The sequence below is a fragment of the Micrasema longulum genome, unplaced genomic scaffold (assembly GCF_059751315.1).
Source record: "Micrasema longulum isolate JH-2025_06_02 unplaced genomic scaffold, ASM5975131v1 h1tg001557l, whole genome shotgun sequence".
NCBI lineage: Eukaryota > Metazoa > Arthropoda > Insecta > Trichoptera > Brachycentridae > Micrasema > Micrasema longulum.
Genome location: NW_028278740.1, coordinates 448,414 through 465,044, shown reverse-complemented (window position 1 = coordinate 465,044; position 16,631 = coordinate 448,414). Strand labels below are relative to the sequence as shown.

The window sequence follows — 16,631 nt, the reverse complement described above, 5'->3', positions numbered from 1 at the left end:
AATTTTAGAAATAAGAGCCTAGTAACAAAATACAAACAGGCAGCTAACTTATGACCGATGCAGCTAAGCATCTGGATCGGATTACGTTTATGACACTATACAAGTGTCTAAGTACCTAATTGGTGTTTTCGCTGACAGTATTGAAAAAGTATCACGTATATAGTTGAAATTGCCAAGCCTTAAGTACTGGTTGGACACCATATTACGATTTACAACTCCTTTTGAAGTTTGTGGATGACATTCAACAATATTTTGAGTATGTCCAAATGTTTGCAGACTGGCTGGATTTTCTCCCTAGAGAGTTATTTAGATCTAAATTTCGTGCAACAGAGAGGGAAAATATTTTTGAGAAGCGAATATTTAAATCTAGGCATTTACAGGGCTTATGACCTGTCATTGGCTGGTTTAAGTGGCCAGTTTACACACTGTGTAACATTCACCATTCTGCCTATGTTTTAACATCCACATTTCCTCAACTCTTCCATATGTTGATTTTTGTGAAGTAAAGTAAGTAGTAAAGTAACTATACGTGTAATTAACTAACTGGTAAAAGAAGAAGTATAAAAATTGGAAAATTGTTTTCAGGCGTTGCCTAGTAGTGAATTGGTTCAGCCGGATGAAAAAAAAAAAAATTTGGCTTAGTTTAATAGTCTATATACAAATACTTTCTTTTTTTAAAAACACCGAACTTCCTCATTAGAGGTTTTTACTTTCTAAAATATTATTTCTTCTATAGGAGCGAATGCTATTCGCACGATCCACACAATTCAAGACACCAGGATAAGGAAGGGCAGGTGGAAGGAACGTACAAATTTGGAAAACACGAACACGATGAGGAGTTCCACAAGTTTGAGGACACGTCTGTAGCTGATGCGATGGCTAAGAAAGTGAGAGTTCTCTGTTGGATAATGACGGGTCCCAATAACCACGTAAAGAAGGCCTTACATGTGAAGAGGACTTGGGGACCGCGCTGTAATATTCTTCTCTTCATGAGCTCCGTTGCTGGTAACTATTATTTTGATAAACATTTATTTATTCCAATCCAACCGATGGAAATCAATATGTTATTTCTCTTTATTATAATGTATGCACTCTTTATACCCAGGTAAGATTTTTAAGATACCGTGCATCCAGTTAAAATTCAGTCACTGAAAATTGTGATTATTTACTAACCAATATTTTTTATTTATTTAAGTAAATCAACATTTCAGGCACAATTCTCCTACCTTTAATGTAAACAATCGAGGTTTCCTTAACCATGCTATTTATTAGCTTAATAAGGCTACATATTAGAATAAGTGACTTCACAAAAATTATAGTATATAATATATGTACATACATATAAAAAATAATATTGATGTTTTTTGTAGATGTTTCTTGATGAAACTCCATAGTTAATAATTTTAATACACGGATAATCGTATCGACAACCAAATGCAAACTTACAACACTTTCAGTCAATGGGATAATTCAAATTTGCAACCTACTTCCCCTGTCCATTAAAATAATCAGCAATGAGAAAATATTTTAATAGGCTATAAAAAATGGATAGTGGAATAAAATAGATTGTGTCACTCGGCCAAACCAATTTTGAAATATCTGCTCTACTATAATACTAAAGTAAATGTTTGTTTTTATATTTCTTGTACGTCTTGTAATATAAATAATATATAGGTTTACAGAGAGAAATTAAATACACCAATGGTGGAAAGGAAAAGTTCTTTAGCGACATGCAACTAACTTTGAAGCAGAGGCAATGAAAGTATTTTTTTTAATTAATAAAGAATCTCTTGCTTTATTTTTTTTTTAAGTTATGTAGGAACCCCGCAAAAATAAAAGGTATTTGTCGGGTTTCTGGAACAAGTTGGTAATTAACATTTTACTAATTGTGAGGTATTGCACTTTTAAAGTTAAAAGCTCATCCCAAATCAATAATTGAAATAAAACAGGATGTTAAATATTATTTTTTGTATTCATGATATATTTTTATTTACTTTTAAAAAAAAAAATATTTGATGACAGTTATGAAGACATCTAATCATTTTTCGAAAATTTATAGTTACCAATTTGTTCCGGAAACCCGATGATATTATATGAGATTTTTTCTATTAATAAAAAAAAACTTTAATTGGCTCTTCTGTAAACCTGCTACATGTCACTTAGTAACTTTTTCCTTTCCACCGTCGATATGTATAGTAATTACTGTGGATTTTTAAACTGTTTTATAATTTGTAATTCTCCTTGTAATTTTTTTTTATTGGATGTATGTTGTTAAGCATTCTCGCGAGGACGTAAATCTAGTGAGAACACATTATTTCTAAGGTTTCATATTTCATATAAGGCTTCTTCTTCATCTTCTTGTAGACCTGACGATCTGTTCTTCTCAGACTTTCCAGTCTCCAGTGGTGAGGCCCAACTATCCTTACATCGCTTAGGGGGTCTTTCAGGTGGGAGCCGTCTGGAAAGCATTTTTTGGCTGCTATGGACACTAGTCTATCGCTGCTCATTCTGTTTATGTGGTCTTTCCAGAATCTTTCATGGGACCTGCTCAAGTGTATATTATATAATGCAAAAAATGAATAAATAAATACATAAAAAAATAGTATCTAAAATTAAGACAATTAAATTAAACTTAGTAATTTGATTGATCATTTGTATCGTTATTTTACATTTTTGATTAAGTTTATTAAAATATAATTTCATATTCCTTTCAGATGACAGTCTTCCTACGGTAGCTCTTCCTGTCAAAGAGGGACACAATCACCTTTGGGGTAAAACTAAAGCAGCTTTTCAATATGTTTACGATCACTATAGAGATGAAGCGGACTGGTTTCTTAAAGCTGACGATGACACGTAATGCATTTTAATACTTTAATTATTTTACACATATTGTTGTACTCCAAATTTGTATTTTGTATAGCATCTCTGTGTAGACTCATTAAACCTAGCTTTTTGCCTATGCGTAGAATATTTAATGTTTTGTTGCTATCTTTGTTTACTCTCATACTACTGGCAGCTAATGGCAGCTAATGACCAGAAGTGTTACTTTCAAAGAATGATTTTAAAACTTATTTCACAAACAACTTTGCTGTAGTGTCGAAACTATTATTTATAAAATTTGATTGTATGATATGACTTCAAATTTTAATGATACAAGATACAAGGACAATACAAGTACGGGCCTTAATCGCCCGTCATGATAAGATGATGCTAGCGGTCAGCAGCTTAGTTTTTTGTGTCACAGTGACATGGCTGAGCTAATGAATTCCGAAGGGTATTTGAGATCTATACACGATCTGTATCTATCGACGAAAACATTTGAAAATTCTTAATCTCAATCATAATGTTTCTTAGGTACACAGTCTGTCAAAAACCACAAATTTGGTTTGACAAATGCAGATCTTAAATACCGATCACCTGGCTGGCGTCCTTTCTATCTGTTCTATATGTTCTCATATAGATATCTAGTACTGGTGTTGATTCTGTATTTATTAACAGGTACGTGATAGTGGAGAATTTGCGGTACATGCTGTCTGCACACAGCCCCCAGGAGCCCGTGTACTTTGGTTGCCGCTTTAAGCCGTTTGTCAAGCAAGGATACATGAGCGGCGGCGCCGGATATGTGTTAAGTCGCAGCGCTCTGGATAGGTTCATTACTAAAGCCCTCCCCTCGGCAGATCTCTGTTCTCAAGGCATAAGCGGCCCTGAGGACGTTGAAATTGGTAGGTCTTTTCACTTACATTCTGAATAATGTGTTCTGACATATTAATTACAACAAAAAAAAATGTATGTATAAATATTTGTCTACAAGTACTGGATTGAACTTGATACTCATAAAGAATCTTACTAAGATATGAGTTATCTTCTTAACAAAGAAGGTTATGTGAAAGCCTAAGTATACAAGGTATGTAAACTAGAGATGGGTGTTTCGGTTATTTAAAAGAAGTAACAGTAACAGTTACCGATTCACAAATTAAACAGTTTTAAAACACCGTTTCTAAAATAACAGCTTAGAGCAGCATAGGCAAAAAATAAGGTCGATTAGCAGCTGAAACTGTTTCACAAAAATAAATAAAAATGTTTTTGCAACCAAAAATTAGTTAAGATATTTTAAATTCACAAATTAAAATGATTTTTCAAACTGTTTTTCTTTACAGCAAGAGTTAAATTTATTTTTGTGAAACTGTCTCAGCTTTCATGAAAATAACTGTTTTAAAATATCTGTTTTTTTTTTTACCATCTCTAGCGTAAACAAGTTTTACTTAATTTTTTTCATATGTTTAAAGTGTAAAATAATAACTTTAACCAACTAATAAAAAGTCTTGATGTACTATTAACTCCTATATTTACTTAGGCTCAAGAGAGTTTACAATGTTGAGAACAAAAGCATTGTTCCTTCCCAATTTTCCAAGATATTTATTGCATTGTAATTATTTTAAAAAAATGCAAATATATATTTTTTTTGAAAATATTTTATTTTTGTTATCATTCTAATTGATTATAGGCAAGTGTTTGTCCAACGTGGGAGTGAAGGCGGGAGATTCGAGAGACCCCCTTGGCAGAGGGCGATTCTTTCCATTTGTTCCAGAACATCATCTTATTCCAGGTTCAGTAGATAAAAAGAATTGGTATTGGAATTACATCTATTACAAAGCTGAAGAAGTAAGTACACACTTTTTACACTTAAACCATTGTCATATTTAAATTTTGATACAAATTCTCTTATTATCTTACATCAGTGCTATATTTTTTTAATTAAATACTTGTAGGAACTTTCCATATTAGTTTACAATTGAGTTATACGTGATCAAAGATGGTAATCTGTACTTTGGTTCATTATGAGAATTAATTGTTTTATTCAATTACCTTTGTAGACTGCGATACTGCACAACCTGCTTTCTTTACAAAAATGTTTTACTGCAATAAATTCACTGTAGAATTCACTTCTCTCTTTTCTCAATCCAATGAAGTACATATTATGTATTTCTTGATTTCTCTCTTTTAGCACAAAGATGCTAAGGCTACCAGAATACAGAGAGCGCCTTCGGGCAGCTTTTCTTGTTCGGCAATGAGCAAATTTTCCGTATATGTGGGCACCGCCAAGGAGACTTATGTCCTCAGATACGGTGTGCGGTATGTGGTGGGCAAGCTGCAATAAATTCACTATACGGACTAAAATAATGATAGGTTTTCTGATGTGGTATTTCCAGCGGTATTTTTGGTTGATTAAAATCATAAGAATTATATTAACAGAACGCTTTTTAGGTTTCCTTGGCAAAAAAATAAATGATCGTTACGCGGTATTGCAGTGTCACTGACAATAGGTCGCATTTGAAATAAAGTGCTAATGCATATTATGAGAGTTAGTTTTGTCCCTAATTTTGGTATCATATACTTAAATATATTTATTGAATATGTTTCTTTTTTGTTTCTTTTTCTCATAATCTAAAGATTCATATTGGTATAACCATATATAAAATTTCTAGGGTTTGGAGTGTTGTTCAGATAATGCTGTTTCCTTCCACTATGTTTACCCGAATGAGATGTATGTTCTTGATTACCTCATCTACCACCTGAAGCCTTACGGGATCAACTACCGGATGGAAGTTACTCCAGACTTGAATAAGAAAGAGGCGATATTGAAAGGAGCGCATTTTGTTTCTTCTGTAACGGCGCACAATGATATTTCAGATAGTAATGTAATCTCTATTCCAGTCTCAAATGTTACTCAAGCTAAGGGTACCAGATAGTGTATCCTGTGATTGAGGTCAATCATACGAGAAACAGACAGTCAGAGAAGTATATATGTATGTATTGAATTTAACTAGTTAATGAAAAATATAATTAAAACATTTTGAATGCCCAAGACACAAACTAACAGGCCACCGACGCTAGGTATTTTCTGTACTTGCACAGTTCCACATCCATATTTTGTGATGCGAAGTGATGTTTCTAATATCTGACCCTTACAAATACGTACATATATTTTCTTATCACTGTCGTAAGTTTGATGTGACCTGTCTAAAACTGTACTCTGAATCCTACCAAATTTAGGCTTAATTAAATAAATATTATAGTTCTAAAGCTTCTTATGCCATCATTATATAATATGTATATTTTTTTGTATATTAGAATAAGTAAAATATAGGATAAATATATTTAAAACAACTTAACATAAAAAATCATTTTTTTACATATAATAATAATTGTTTTTGTTTGTACTTCTCAATTTAAACAGTGCTATAATAATTATACGTATTTATAAATTAATTACTAGTCATAAAATGAATACTCAAATGAAGGAATTTGAAAGCATTTTGATTGATTTACATATTATGCATAAGTTTGGAATGAATTAAGATGTGTTTTTCTTCTAAACATGCTTAGTGGTGCTTGTTGTACACTGCTTATTTTCGACATTGATTCCCGAGTTACTTATTTTGATTTATTTTATTGGTGAACATGGCACAAATGCATTTTTGGAAACATATTATATATGTACATTGTAACAATGTTAAACAATTTAATAACATAAACCATTTATTTTTTAGAAAAAAAATACAAAACAAAGTAGGTTTCAGTCATTTAAATTTATTTTTAGTATCATACTTAACAATTTGAAGATAAAGATGCAAGTTAGCAATTTCTCGCAAAATTAATCTACTCAATATGTATTTTCCCATTTTTCAAATCTATTAATCAAAATCAAAACTTTGTTATTAGTGTTACATATGTAAGTTTGTTTTATTAAAGAACACGACTATAGTTTCATGTGTAATGCTAATAACAATGTTTTTATTTTAATAATTTATTATGAAGTGAATGCCGTTTCAATCCATAAAACAAAATATTTGACAATGTTTTGAGTATGTCCAAATCCTTGCAGACTGGCTGGATTTCCTCCCTAGCGAGTTATTCATATCTAAATTTGTTGCAACAGAGAGTTGCATTTCCCCTCTCAAAAATGTTTTCCCTCTCTTTTGCAACAAATTTAGCTAAAGCATTTGAGTTCACCATTCAGATTAAGAAAGACAAATAATGGTGTTAACATTGGTCAAACCTTGATGTTTTTGATTTGACTCGACAAAATCGACGCGAAATATTAAAAAAAAAAGGTGTTTTATCACCACAGCATTTCATAATCCCTGAACGTGATCTGGACTGATATTCTTGCCAGTGTGTAGTAAATTATTGAGCTACGCTGCAATAGATGCCCTATGCACCATTCGGTGTAGATAATGGAATAAAGATGATGTATTACCAGTTACGCTTAAAACATACATTTTATTTTATGCTGTTTTTATTTTCTCAGAAAAAAAGGCATTTGGTTATTTATTGGATCATTTGTAATATGATATATTTTTATATTTATCTTCATTTCTTTTTTGTAGAATCATTCTGGATAAAATTATACAAATATTATATAAATAGACGGAACAATAATAAATGCACAACTTGAACTTTATGTGATAATATTGTGGGGTAATTACTTATTACCAGGTAACTTCAAAATCAGTATTTTTGAGTTACCCACTTAAAACATGTATTTGTATATTCCTTCATGAATGCTACAAATAGACAAGTTGTGATTCATTGAACCATATATTGATGATTTGAATGCATTACTTGTCTATTTGTAGCATTCATGGAGGAGAATAAAAAAATGTGTTTTTAGTGGGTAACTCACAAATGTTGATTTTCAATTCAATGCGGTGTTCACCATTCCACTCACGGAGATATCGGAGATTAATTTATAAGGAATGTAGAATAACTTTTTTCAACTGTAGGTACATCTTGAATCTCGCTAGTAAAAAAAAATGGCTGTAAAAAATACTTAGAGCAATCAGTTATGATTATACATTTTAAAATACAGTAAAACCCCCTTTTTACGTTTTTCAAGGGAGCAAGAAAAAAAGTGTAAAATTGGGGAAAACGCTAAAGTGAGGAAATGAAAAATGTATGGAAAAAATAAGAATTACATAAAAATTAAAAATGATTTGCTACACTATAGTGTAAATATACTTCCAGAAAAATGTAAAAACAGTGATTAGTGGAAATTGAAAAAAAAAATTAACTTATTTTAATGATTTCACTAAAATTATTTTTATATTTTTCAAACAAAGTTATGCAATCTATTTTTTTATTTGATTTAAAAACAGCGTGTTAAAATTACTTTATGTGTAAATAAAAAAAAAAACGAAAATAGAATTTTGAATTTGCATAAAATGACATACAATTTTTTTCCCCCTAAATGTTGGGAATTTTTTTTATATGGTATCACTTTTTTCTATGGCATCACTAAAAACAACTGTCATATAGATCGCGGAAAAATTGTTTACACTTTAATGTCAACTTTTTAAACCATCTTTTATAACTTTAAATATTCTTATTGTTATGTTTTAAACATCGCAATTTAATGATTTAAAAATTGTTTCTTAACGTTTGTCAATTGGGTATCATGGTTTGTTCAAGTCAATACGACGTTTTTATTTAAATGAAAACTAAGACAACCCTAAAGGAAGACACTTAAACAAAAAGGTCAATTACACTGAACCTGCTTTGAATTTAGGTTGACAATAATTTATCCTTTATTAGTTGTTTACTTGTTTTTATTCCTCATTCGCGTGGCACACGCGGTGGCGCGCGGGCCGCGGCATCATTATCACGACATAATTTGTCTTTTTTGACACATCAAATGAATTCCGAAAAATTTTAAGCGTAAAACCGGGGTGATGATAAATGTAAAAAACGTTAATTGGGGGGAATATTTGCTTGAGAATGTATGAAGAAAAGTGAGTCCTGAACATTTCGGTGTAAAAAGCGGGAAAACGTAAAATCGGGGAATGTAAAAACGAGGTTTTACTGTACTATTTATTTTACCGTATTTTTTTTATTTGATGATGTATTTACCAAAGTAGCATAAATCTTGCTGTTGGAGTTTAGGGCATTTTAGTAAATAAGTTTATGTTAATTTATAGCCAATGTTTTAGTATATTGAGCGTCTATTCCATTAAACATGACTTAATTAAGATTAGTTCATTGTATTATATCGATTTAATGTTACCAAGTTTTTTTATGTGCTCATTTTTACTTTTTGTTTATTACTATACCAGTTCTAGAACATTGATATAGATGTTAGTGGTGCCCATTAAGGCCCATCATAATCAAAATTGAAATCTCAATTTCTTCAATATTTTATTTAAAAAAATTTAAACCGTGTCCTAGGTAAAAAAATAAAATAATGTATTGCAAAAAAATAGGTAGTGAGGAGAACTTATGCAGATAAATTAGTTTTATCTACAAAAATGTAAAGGATAAATAAATCTACCTAAATTTAATTTATGAAATGTTTTAAAGATATATACATTTTAGAACTGGTTATGAGAATAACTAACAATTTATCTACTAGTTATTATCGGTTATAGCTAAATTATTATTCAGCTATGGAAAAATAACCAGTGAATAAAATAAACTATTTGGAAAAATCTTTTTCTTAAATATATAACATACGGTAGAACTTCGTTTATCTGAACTCCAGTCGTCCAGATTGCCAAATATCCGGATTGTTATCAGTAAATCAAAAAAGGAAGGCGATGTTATAATAATAAATAAAAAAGGCCAATGAGTTTCTTCATCAAAACAATTAACTTTGCTGGACATATTTAAGTTTTTAATGTGATTCCAATTTGCTGTATTATTTCAAAAGCAACAAAAAAGTGATCTCGGAGTAAATTTTGTATTTTCTTTCAAAACATTGCCTTAATTTAATGGTTAATCCAATATCTGGATAACGTCTGGCACTCATTAATCCGGATAATTGGAGTTTTACTGTATATTATAATTATGTGATATTGTCTTTTCAAAAAATATAATAATTATGGAAAGCTTTTCAATATTATATTATATTTTATTTTTAACATCTTTTTTATGTGCTTACTTTTTTCTTCTTCTTTGTCTAGTCTTTACTATTTTTTTTGTAATTGTACTTTTTAGTATAATGTAGAAAAAAGTGCACAACAGACACCAGCCTTGCTATAATAGTTATGAATAAATGGAATTAAAAATACAATTTTCTTCCCGTACAATTTAACCTTCAATGATCACATTAAGATTTAGACAATACAAGGCAAAGAAACTTAATGCTCACATAGTTTTAAGTCCTTTCAACAAATAATTATATAGACGGTGGAAAGGTAAAAGTTCCTAAGCGACGTGTAGCAGCTTTACAGAAGAGGCAATCAAAGTTTTTTTGTTTAATTTTTATAAAAAATCTCATGTATGCCTATTTTTCGGTGTGCTTCCTATATAATTTAAATAAAAATAAAAATATGAGATTTTTTTATTAATTAAAAAAAAAACTTTCATTGGCTTTTCTGTAAAGTTAGGTCACTTAGGAACTTTTTCTTTCCACCGTCGATATATATCTTCAACTCTCATTTAATATGAGTTTATATAAACACTTGGAAATACTCTTGGATTGTTGTCAAGAAAATCGTAGATTAAAAAGATTGTACTAAGCAAAAAATATATATTATAGTAAATAAATTTGGTCATTAATTGAGGACATATTTATAGGAGCATATCTCATTTTTAAGTGTGTTAATTAAGTAAAAAGGCTATTATCAGATTAGAATTAGTTTGTACCAGAGAGAAGGAACAAAACTTTTGACATTGTTTGATATTTTTAAACATTATCACGAAACAGTAACCAAGTTATATTATTTTGATATTTATGAAAATCTATTACATTTCAACGCTATTACTTATTTACTAAAGACATCAATTTAATTCAATTCCTTTTTTTAAATCCTGGGGAGGAATTTGCCATCAAAATTTAGTCATTTAACCAAAAAAGAAACTTATTGGATTAGAATTTAATTTACATACGTATTGTATGTATGTTTATACTTAAGAAATCGCAATTTTTTTGTGTTAAACTGAAACCAGAATCTCCACTGTTTTATTTGTATAATATGCATTATTTAGGTTTGTTTAAAACGAGTAGCATTTGATAATTTCCCAATTTATAAGTGAAATGTTTACTTTGTAATCAATTATCTCTAACTAACTCTGTACCTACATACTGTCGCTGCAGATTTGTGCGAGTCATATATTATTTTGGGGTTAAATATATTATTAACTTATACTATTAATGCTTTTGGGCAAAATCTATGATTGATTACAAAGATTGGATAAGTGTTTCTCATGATTGTTCTCATATGAACTCACATTATTATGAGAAATATGTCATTGAGTTTTCACATTCACATTCACATTTCACAATCTCTTTATTTATACCAAATATCACTTTTACCAGAATTGTTATGGTATTATAAATTTGCAGCGACAATATTTAGTTAATACATATTTTAATTATAAATCTGATATTAGTTACCAAAAGAAACATTTGTGAATATTTTGAGTGCCATTATTTTATTTTTTAATTTACTACAGGACTTTAGTGTGATTTGCCACATATCCTGTATTAAATTGATTAAAGACCTATATACATATTTATATACATTGAGGCTTGCTAGGGGGGGTTCGAGTTACTAAATTGTTAGTGAACATTGTGACTGAAATTGAGTTATATTATATAACATCTCTGAGAATTTTAAGCTGCGTCATATAAGCCAACACCCATGGATATCTGACGCAAGTTTTAATGCTTGCATCAAAAATCCTCTTGTAAAACTTTAATACAATCAATGGATTTATATCACACAAAATTAAACTTATGTTTACGAATTGTCGGTTTTATATTAAAATCTGTTTTCGGTATTTATACTACATAGCCCTAATAGTTTTATATAACACCTGTCCTTACCTACATTGTTTTAGAATTATTGATTCAAAATAAATAAAAAGTTTGTTGATTTTTTATTAAAAAATATTTTATTGACTCTGTCATTTACTCTTTTTACTTTTTACCGTCAATATTTTGCATTCTCTTTATGGCGCCCTTATTAAGCGTTGAAAATTCTTATTTGAAAAATGCATCAATCTGCATTACATTACATAATATTGTATATTAATATTGCTGTCACAATAAATATTTAAAATACTAAATATAGTATTTTTTTGAAAAAAGGTATCTACCAAATTGCATCACCTTTTTATTTTTAATGTTTTTATTTTTATATACATCTTTATATAGAAGGTGACTGGAACTGAATCCGCCATAGTGAATTCGCACAGGAGGTTATTTGTTAATTATAGGATCCCTCTTTCCTGATTTGGTTGGGTTTGGGAGATATGTCAATTTTTATACTTTATTGATATTTTTTCCAAAATTTGACCTTCAAGCTGTCAGAACTTGAAGTTTTTTCATTATTTAAGTATTTTTATACTATTTGTTGGTAGTCATAAACATTTGTGATTGAAATACGTCGGAACTTCCCTCAAACTAGGGTTAACAAATAAGATATTACGCTTTTAAAATAAAAAACTTTACGATCAAATTAAACCTGAAATTTAAAAAAAACTAAGGTGTTTCAATAATTTATTCTACTTTAAGTTAGTTCTCTAGTTCGTCACCTTTTTTTTAAAAGCATAATATCTTATTTTTTAACCTTAGTTTGAGTTATTTTGACTACCAACAAATAATAAAAAAATACTAAAATAATGAAAATTCAAAGTTCTGAATGCTTGAAGGTCAAATTTTGGAAAAATCTCAATACAGTATAAGTATTGACATATCTCCCACACTATAAAACTTTAGCTAAATAAAGTAAGGTCCAATAATTAGCAAATGACCTCCTCTATATGTGAATTTGCTATGGCGGGTTCAGTTCCAGTCACCTGTATAATATGTCTTTATATTATTATTTTTAAATTTTTTTTTCTATTTTTCATTTTATCAAAATCTTGTTTATATTTTGATTATGTTATTTCTATGTGTGTTGAATGCGTTCTGGGTGTAAACCACTTAAAAGCATTGTTTTAATTTTAATTTATAGTTTTTTTTCATACTGAATAAATAAATAGTAAAATTCGTTTTTCCCCGTCCTTTTTCTCTATACAATACTTAGAGTATAAATGCTGATAAAAAGTTAATAATATCATATACTATCCTTATTACTGAATCTTATTATTTATCTATTTTATCTAAACACTTTATACACATATAATAAGAGCGGGCATATTGCCTTGATGCAAATTCTTCCTACCTACCCAAAACTAATTTGAGAAAATCAGTGGTGTATGAACATATTGTTGGTATATTATAATATTTTCACTATAAAACAAAATATTGAAAAACACATATATTAAGAAATATATAAAAAACCACTAAATATCTACACTATACTATGAAGTGAGGAGGGGGGGTAAAGAGGGAGGAGAAAGAAAAAGTTCAAATATCCAGGAAGTGACATTTCATATGTGACATAAAGAAGGGGCGACTCTGACGTTAGTGGGTAGATTATTCCTTTATCTAAGGCCTTCAAATGCGAAAAGGAAAGTAAGGTAAATAATAACCAATGTTGATATATAGTCAGTTCAAATTTCCTATTTAAAAATAATTATGTTTTAGATACATACCTACATTATAATTTTCTAAAATGACATATTTTTATTTTTTTTAAAAAAGAGAAATACTTGAGTTCTTATTATTTACTCAATGATTAAATTTTCAGACCATTTCCTAAAAGTCATAAATAACTTGCGCTGGAAAATGGAAATCAAGTTGTGGTAGAGTGAGATTTGAACCTGGGACCTTTGGTCCATGAGTCCACAATACCAGAGGACCACAACCCGGTTCAAAAATATATTGTATTGTCATATCCCTGTATGTTAGCGCATTTAACTTAACTTAATAGAGTTCTAATTGTTACTTTTAAAAACAGCATTATCTGATTTTAACAAAAAATATTTTTTTCTCAAAATATTTTGTACGTTGGTGTGGAAAAATTGCCGACATTTTATCACGATGTGAGCTCGTGATTCGCAGGTGTACAGCGCCCCAGTCTTAGTGAATAGGATATGCATAAAAAAAATCATCAAAAACTTGCGGCTTTATGTTAGATAGAGAGGGAATTATTCAGAAATATATTTTCTGATAAAAAAATGAAAAAAACATTTACCTATTATGGCATTTATTTTTAGTCAGATTTTCAGTAAATTAAGAACTTTTTATGATTAACCTATCTTGAGAGATTATTCAAAAAAATTATATTGCCTTCTATGATATTTGATAGATTTAATATATATACATAGTACAAAATGTCAATATTATTTTGAAAATTGATAAAATAAATTATATTGTTATTAATAACCTTTTTTCAGTAAGTTATTTTGTGATTTGTAATCTAATACACATTTGAACCAGGTTGCGGTCTTGTAGTAATATTGTGGACTCACAGATCAAAGTTAGATAGGCGGCCTCCGTGGTGTAGTGGTCAAGACACGACTCATGCACGAACGGTTCCGGGCTCCATTCCCGGTGAGAACACCAAAATTTTATGTGATTTTTCTAAAGCCTGGGTGCTTTGTGTTGTAATCCACCACTGTAATTGGGCCTCCTGACCTGTTGTGTTGCTAAAAAAAGTTCAATCAAAAGTCCAAGGTTCTAATCCCACTTTACCATAACTCGATTCCCATTTTTCCAGCACAAGTTATTTACAACTTTGGTCTGAAAATTGTAATATTTGGGTATATAATAAGAACATAAATATTTATTTTTCTTTTATTAAAACATTTTTTTGGTTAATTTTCTATGATAAATAACCAAAATAATTTCTAAGCATTGTATTTTGGTGATGCAGTAGATCTCATTGAAGTTTTTTAATTTTTTTCAATTACTTAATAATATTTTCAATGATTCTTCTAGTGTCCTTTTGGAAGTCGACTGACTATGAACCAAAAATACATTTTTATTCTTGCCTTAGGTGTGTCAATTGGTTTCAGTTTTGGTTATTTTATATTCTTCTCTTGCGAAAATAATTCACAAAATGACTGGTAAGTGACAGTAAATTAAGTAAATCAAATTATTATAAAATATTCAAAAATGAATACAATCGAGCCATTTGTTCCATTACTTGGACCTGGGTAGTCCAATCCAATGCTCTTTTCTAAAGTTTTACTTGCCATTAACTAATTTGATGTATTCAGCCTTATTTAAAACCATATTTAGATTGAGCCACCTAATCACTATCTATTCAATTGTCAACATTTCTTTACATTTTCGAAAAACAAGTAAAAATGCTGAAGACAGCAACTTGTCTGCTTGAAAAAAATTGTTTGTGTTTTATTAGGTAATGAAAATTAAAACTTAAAGGTCGATATAAGTATCAGACAATTCTCTGACCAAAATCGACAAAATTTTACCTTTTTTAACTTGTCAATCATTTTATTGTATGCATCAGTATTCTTATTGCGGTTTGAATATTCTTTACTTTTGATCTTCCATAAAGGCCGGTAACGATTTATACAACTCAATAAATTAGGTTAGAAATTGTTTCGAAGAGCACCGTACATAAGATATGATAATAGCTACTGACTCGAAGAAAATGTGTCACAACCGAGCAGTGGATATCTGAATGAAGACTGAAGACAGGGCTCGAACCCCTTCCACACAAATACGTACGGTATTTGTTGTACATACCAAATCGTCGACATCGCAGAAATTGCACAGGCCGCGCTTTTAGGACCGCGCGGCATACTGTCTTCCCTTCCATATGCTTCGGTATACAGACCGGTTTGTGCAGACAATACTTAAGTAAAGTCTGTACATGTACGAAAAAAGAATGCGCTTTACTTAATAGAAAAACCAAATTCACATATGTATTTATTATTTAAGTAGTGAAACCTATTTGCGTCATCAACACAATTCCAAATTCCACAACAAAGAAGGACAGGTGCAAGGAACATTCAAATTTGGGAAGCACACTGATAAGTTCCACAAGTTTGAGGACACATCTGTAGCTGATAAGATGGCTAAGAAAGTGAGAGTTCTCTGTTGGATCATGACGGGTCCCAATAACCACATAAAGAAGGCCTTACATGTCAAGAGGACTTGGGGACCTCGTTGTAATATCCTTCTCTTCATGAGCTCTGTTGCTGGTAACCATTTTTTTTCATGTATTTATTCCAGTCCTCAATGTGGAGGTTGGTGTTTGAGATCTATACTACAATATTATCATACAAATGGGTTTAATATAGATATAATCTTGCATTAAGCAATTTTTTTCAATTCATCCCGATTTATTCAAAAACAACAAAAAACTTATGCATGACTGTAATATGGCAACATAATAAATATTAACAAAACCAGTAAAATAAACTTTTTTTAAAAAACATATTAAATAAAAAAGTCTACACCACCTTTTTTCAGTCACAGGCATTAATCTAAAAATTAACTTTTTTTTATTTTCCAATTTCTACTAATATAAAAAATATGTTGCCGACGTAAAAGTACATGCACCAACTTGGCGGCCCTTCCTGGGGTTTTAATGTAGCATAGGAGGCTTCAGTATGTGTAAGCGATCTACCACCTCCTCAATAAAGACTAGTATTTGTCACTTTCGGGGGTGGTGATCGCCATACTGAAGCCCACATATAGATTAGAATTCATGAAAATATTTGTATGCCCATAATGTGTTTTTATGTTGTTCTGTATAAGTGTTGATCGC

General features: G+C 30.1%; 1 protein-coding gene across 1 annotated transcript in view; it reads left to right on the top strand.

Annotated features, from left to right (window-relative positions):
• Positions 1–16,631, top strand: part of LOC148274909 (uncharacterized) — a 30,408-nt gene that overhangs the window by 4,574 nt on the left and 9,203 nt on the right. Inside the window, exons 3-9 of the mRNA XM_088236453.1 lie at positions 737–1,005; positions 2,715–2,853; positions 3,499–3,722; positions 4,505–4,662; positions 5,487–5,749; positions 14,845–14,958; positions 15,800–16,062. Of these exons, the coding sequence (XP_088092579.1) occupies positions 737–1,005; positions 2,715–2,853; positions 3,499–3,722; positions 4,505–4,662; positions 5,487–5,749; positions 14,845–14,958; positions 15,800–16,062 (1,430 nt within the window). The remainder of the gene's footprint in view (positions 1–736; positions 1,006–2,714; positions 2,854–3,498; positions 3,723–4,504; positions 4,663–5,486; positions 5,750–14,844; positions 14,959–15,799; positions 16,063–16,631) is intronic.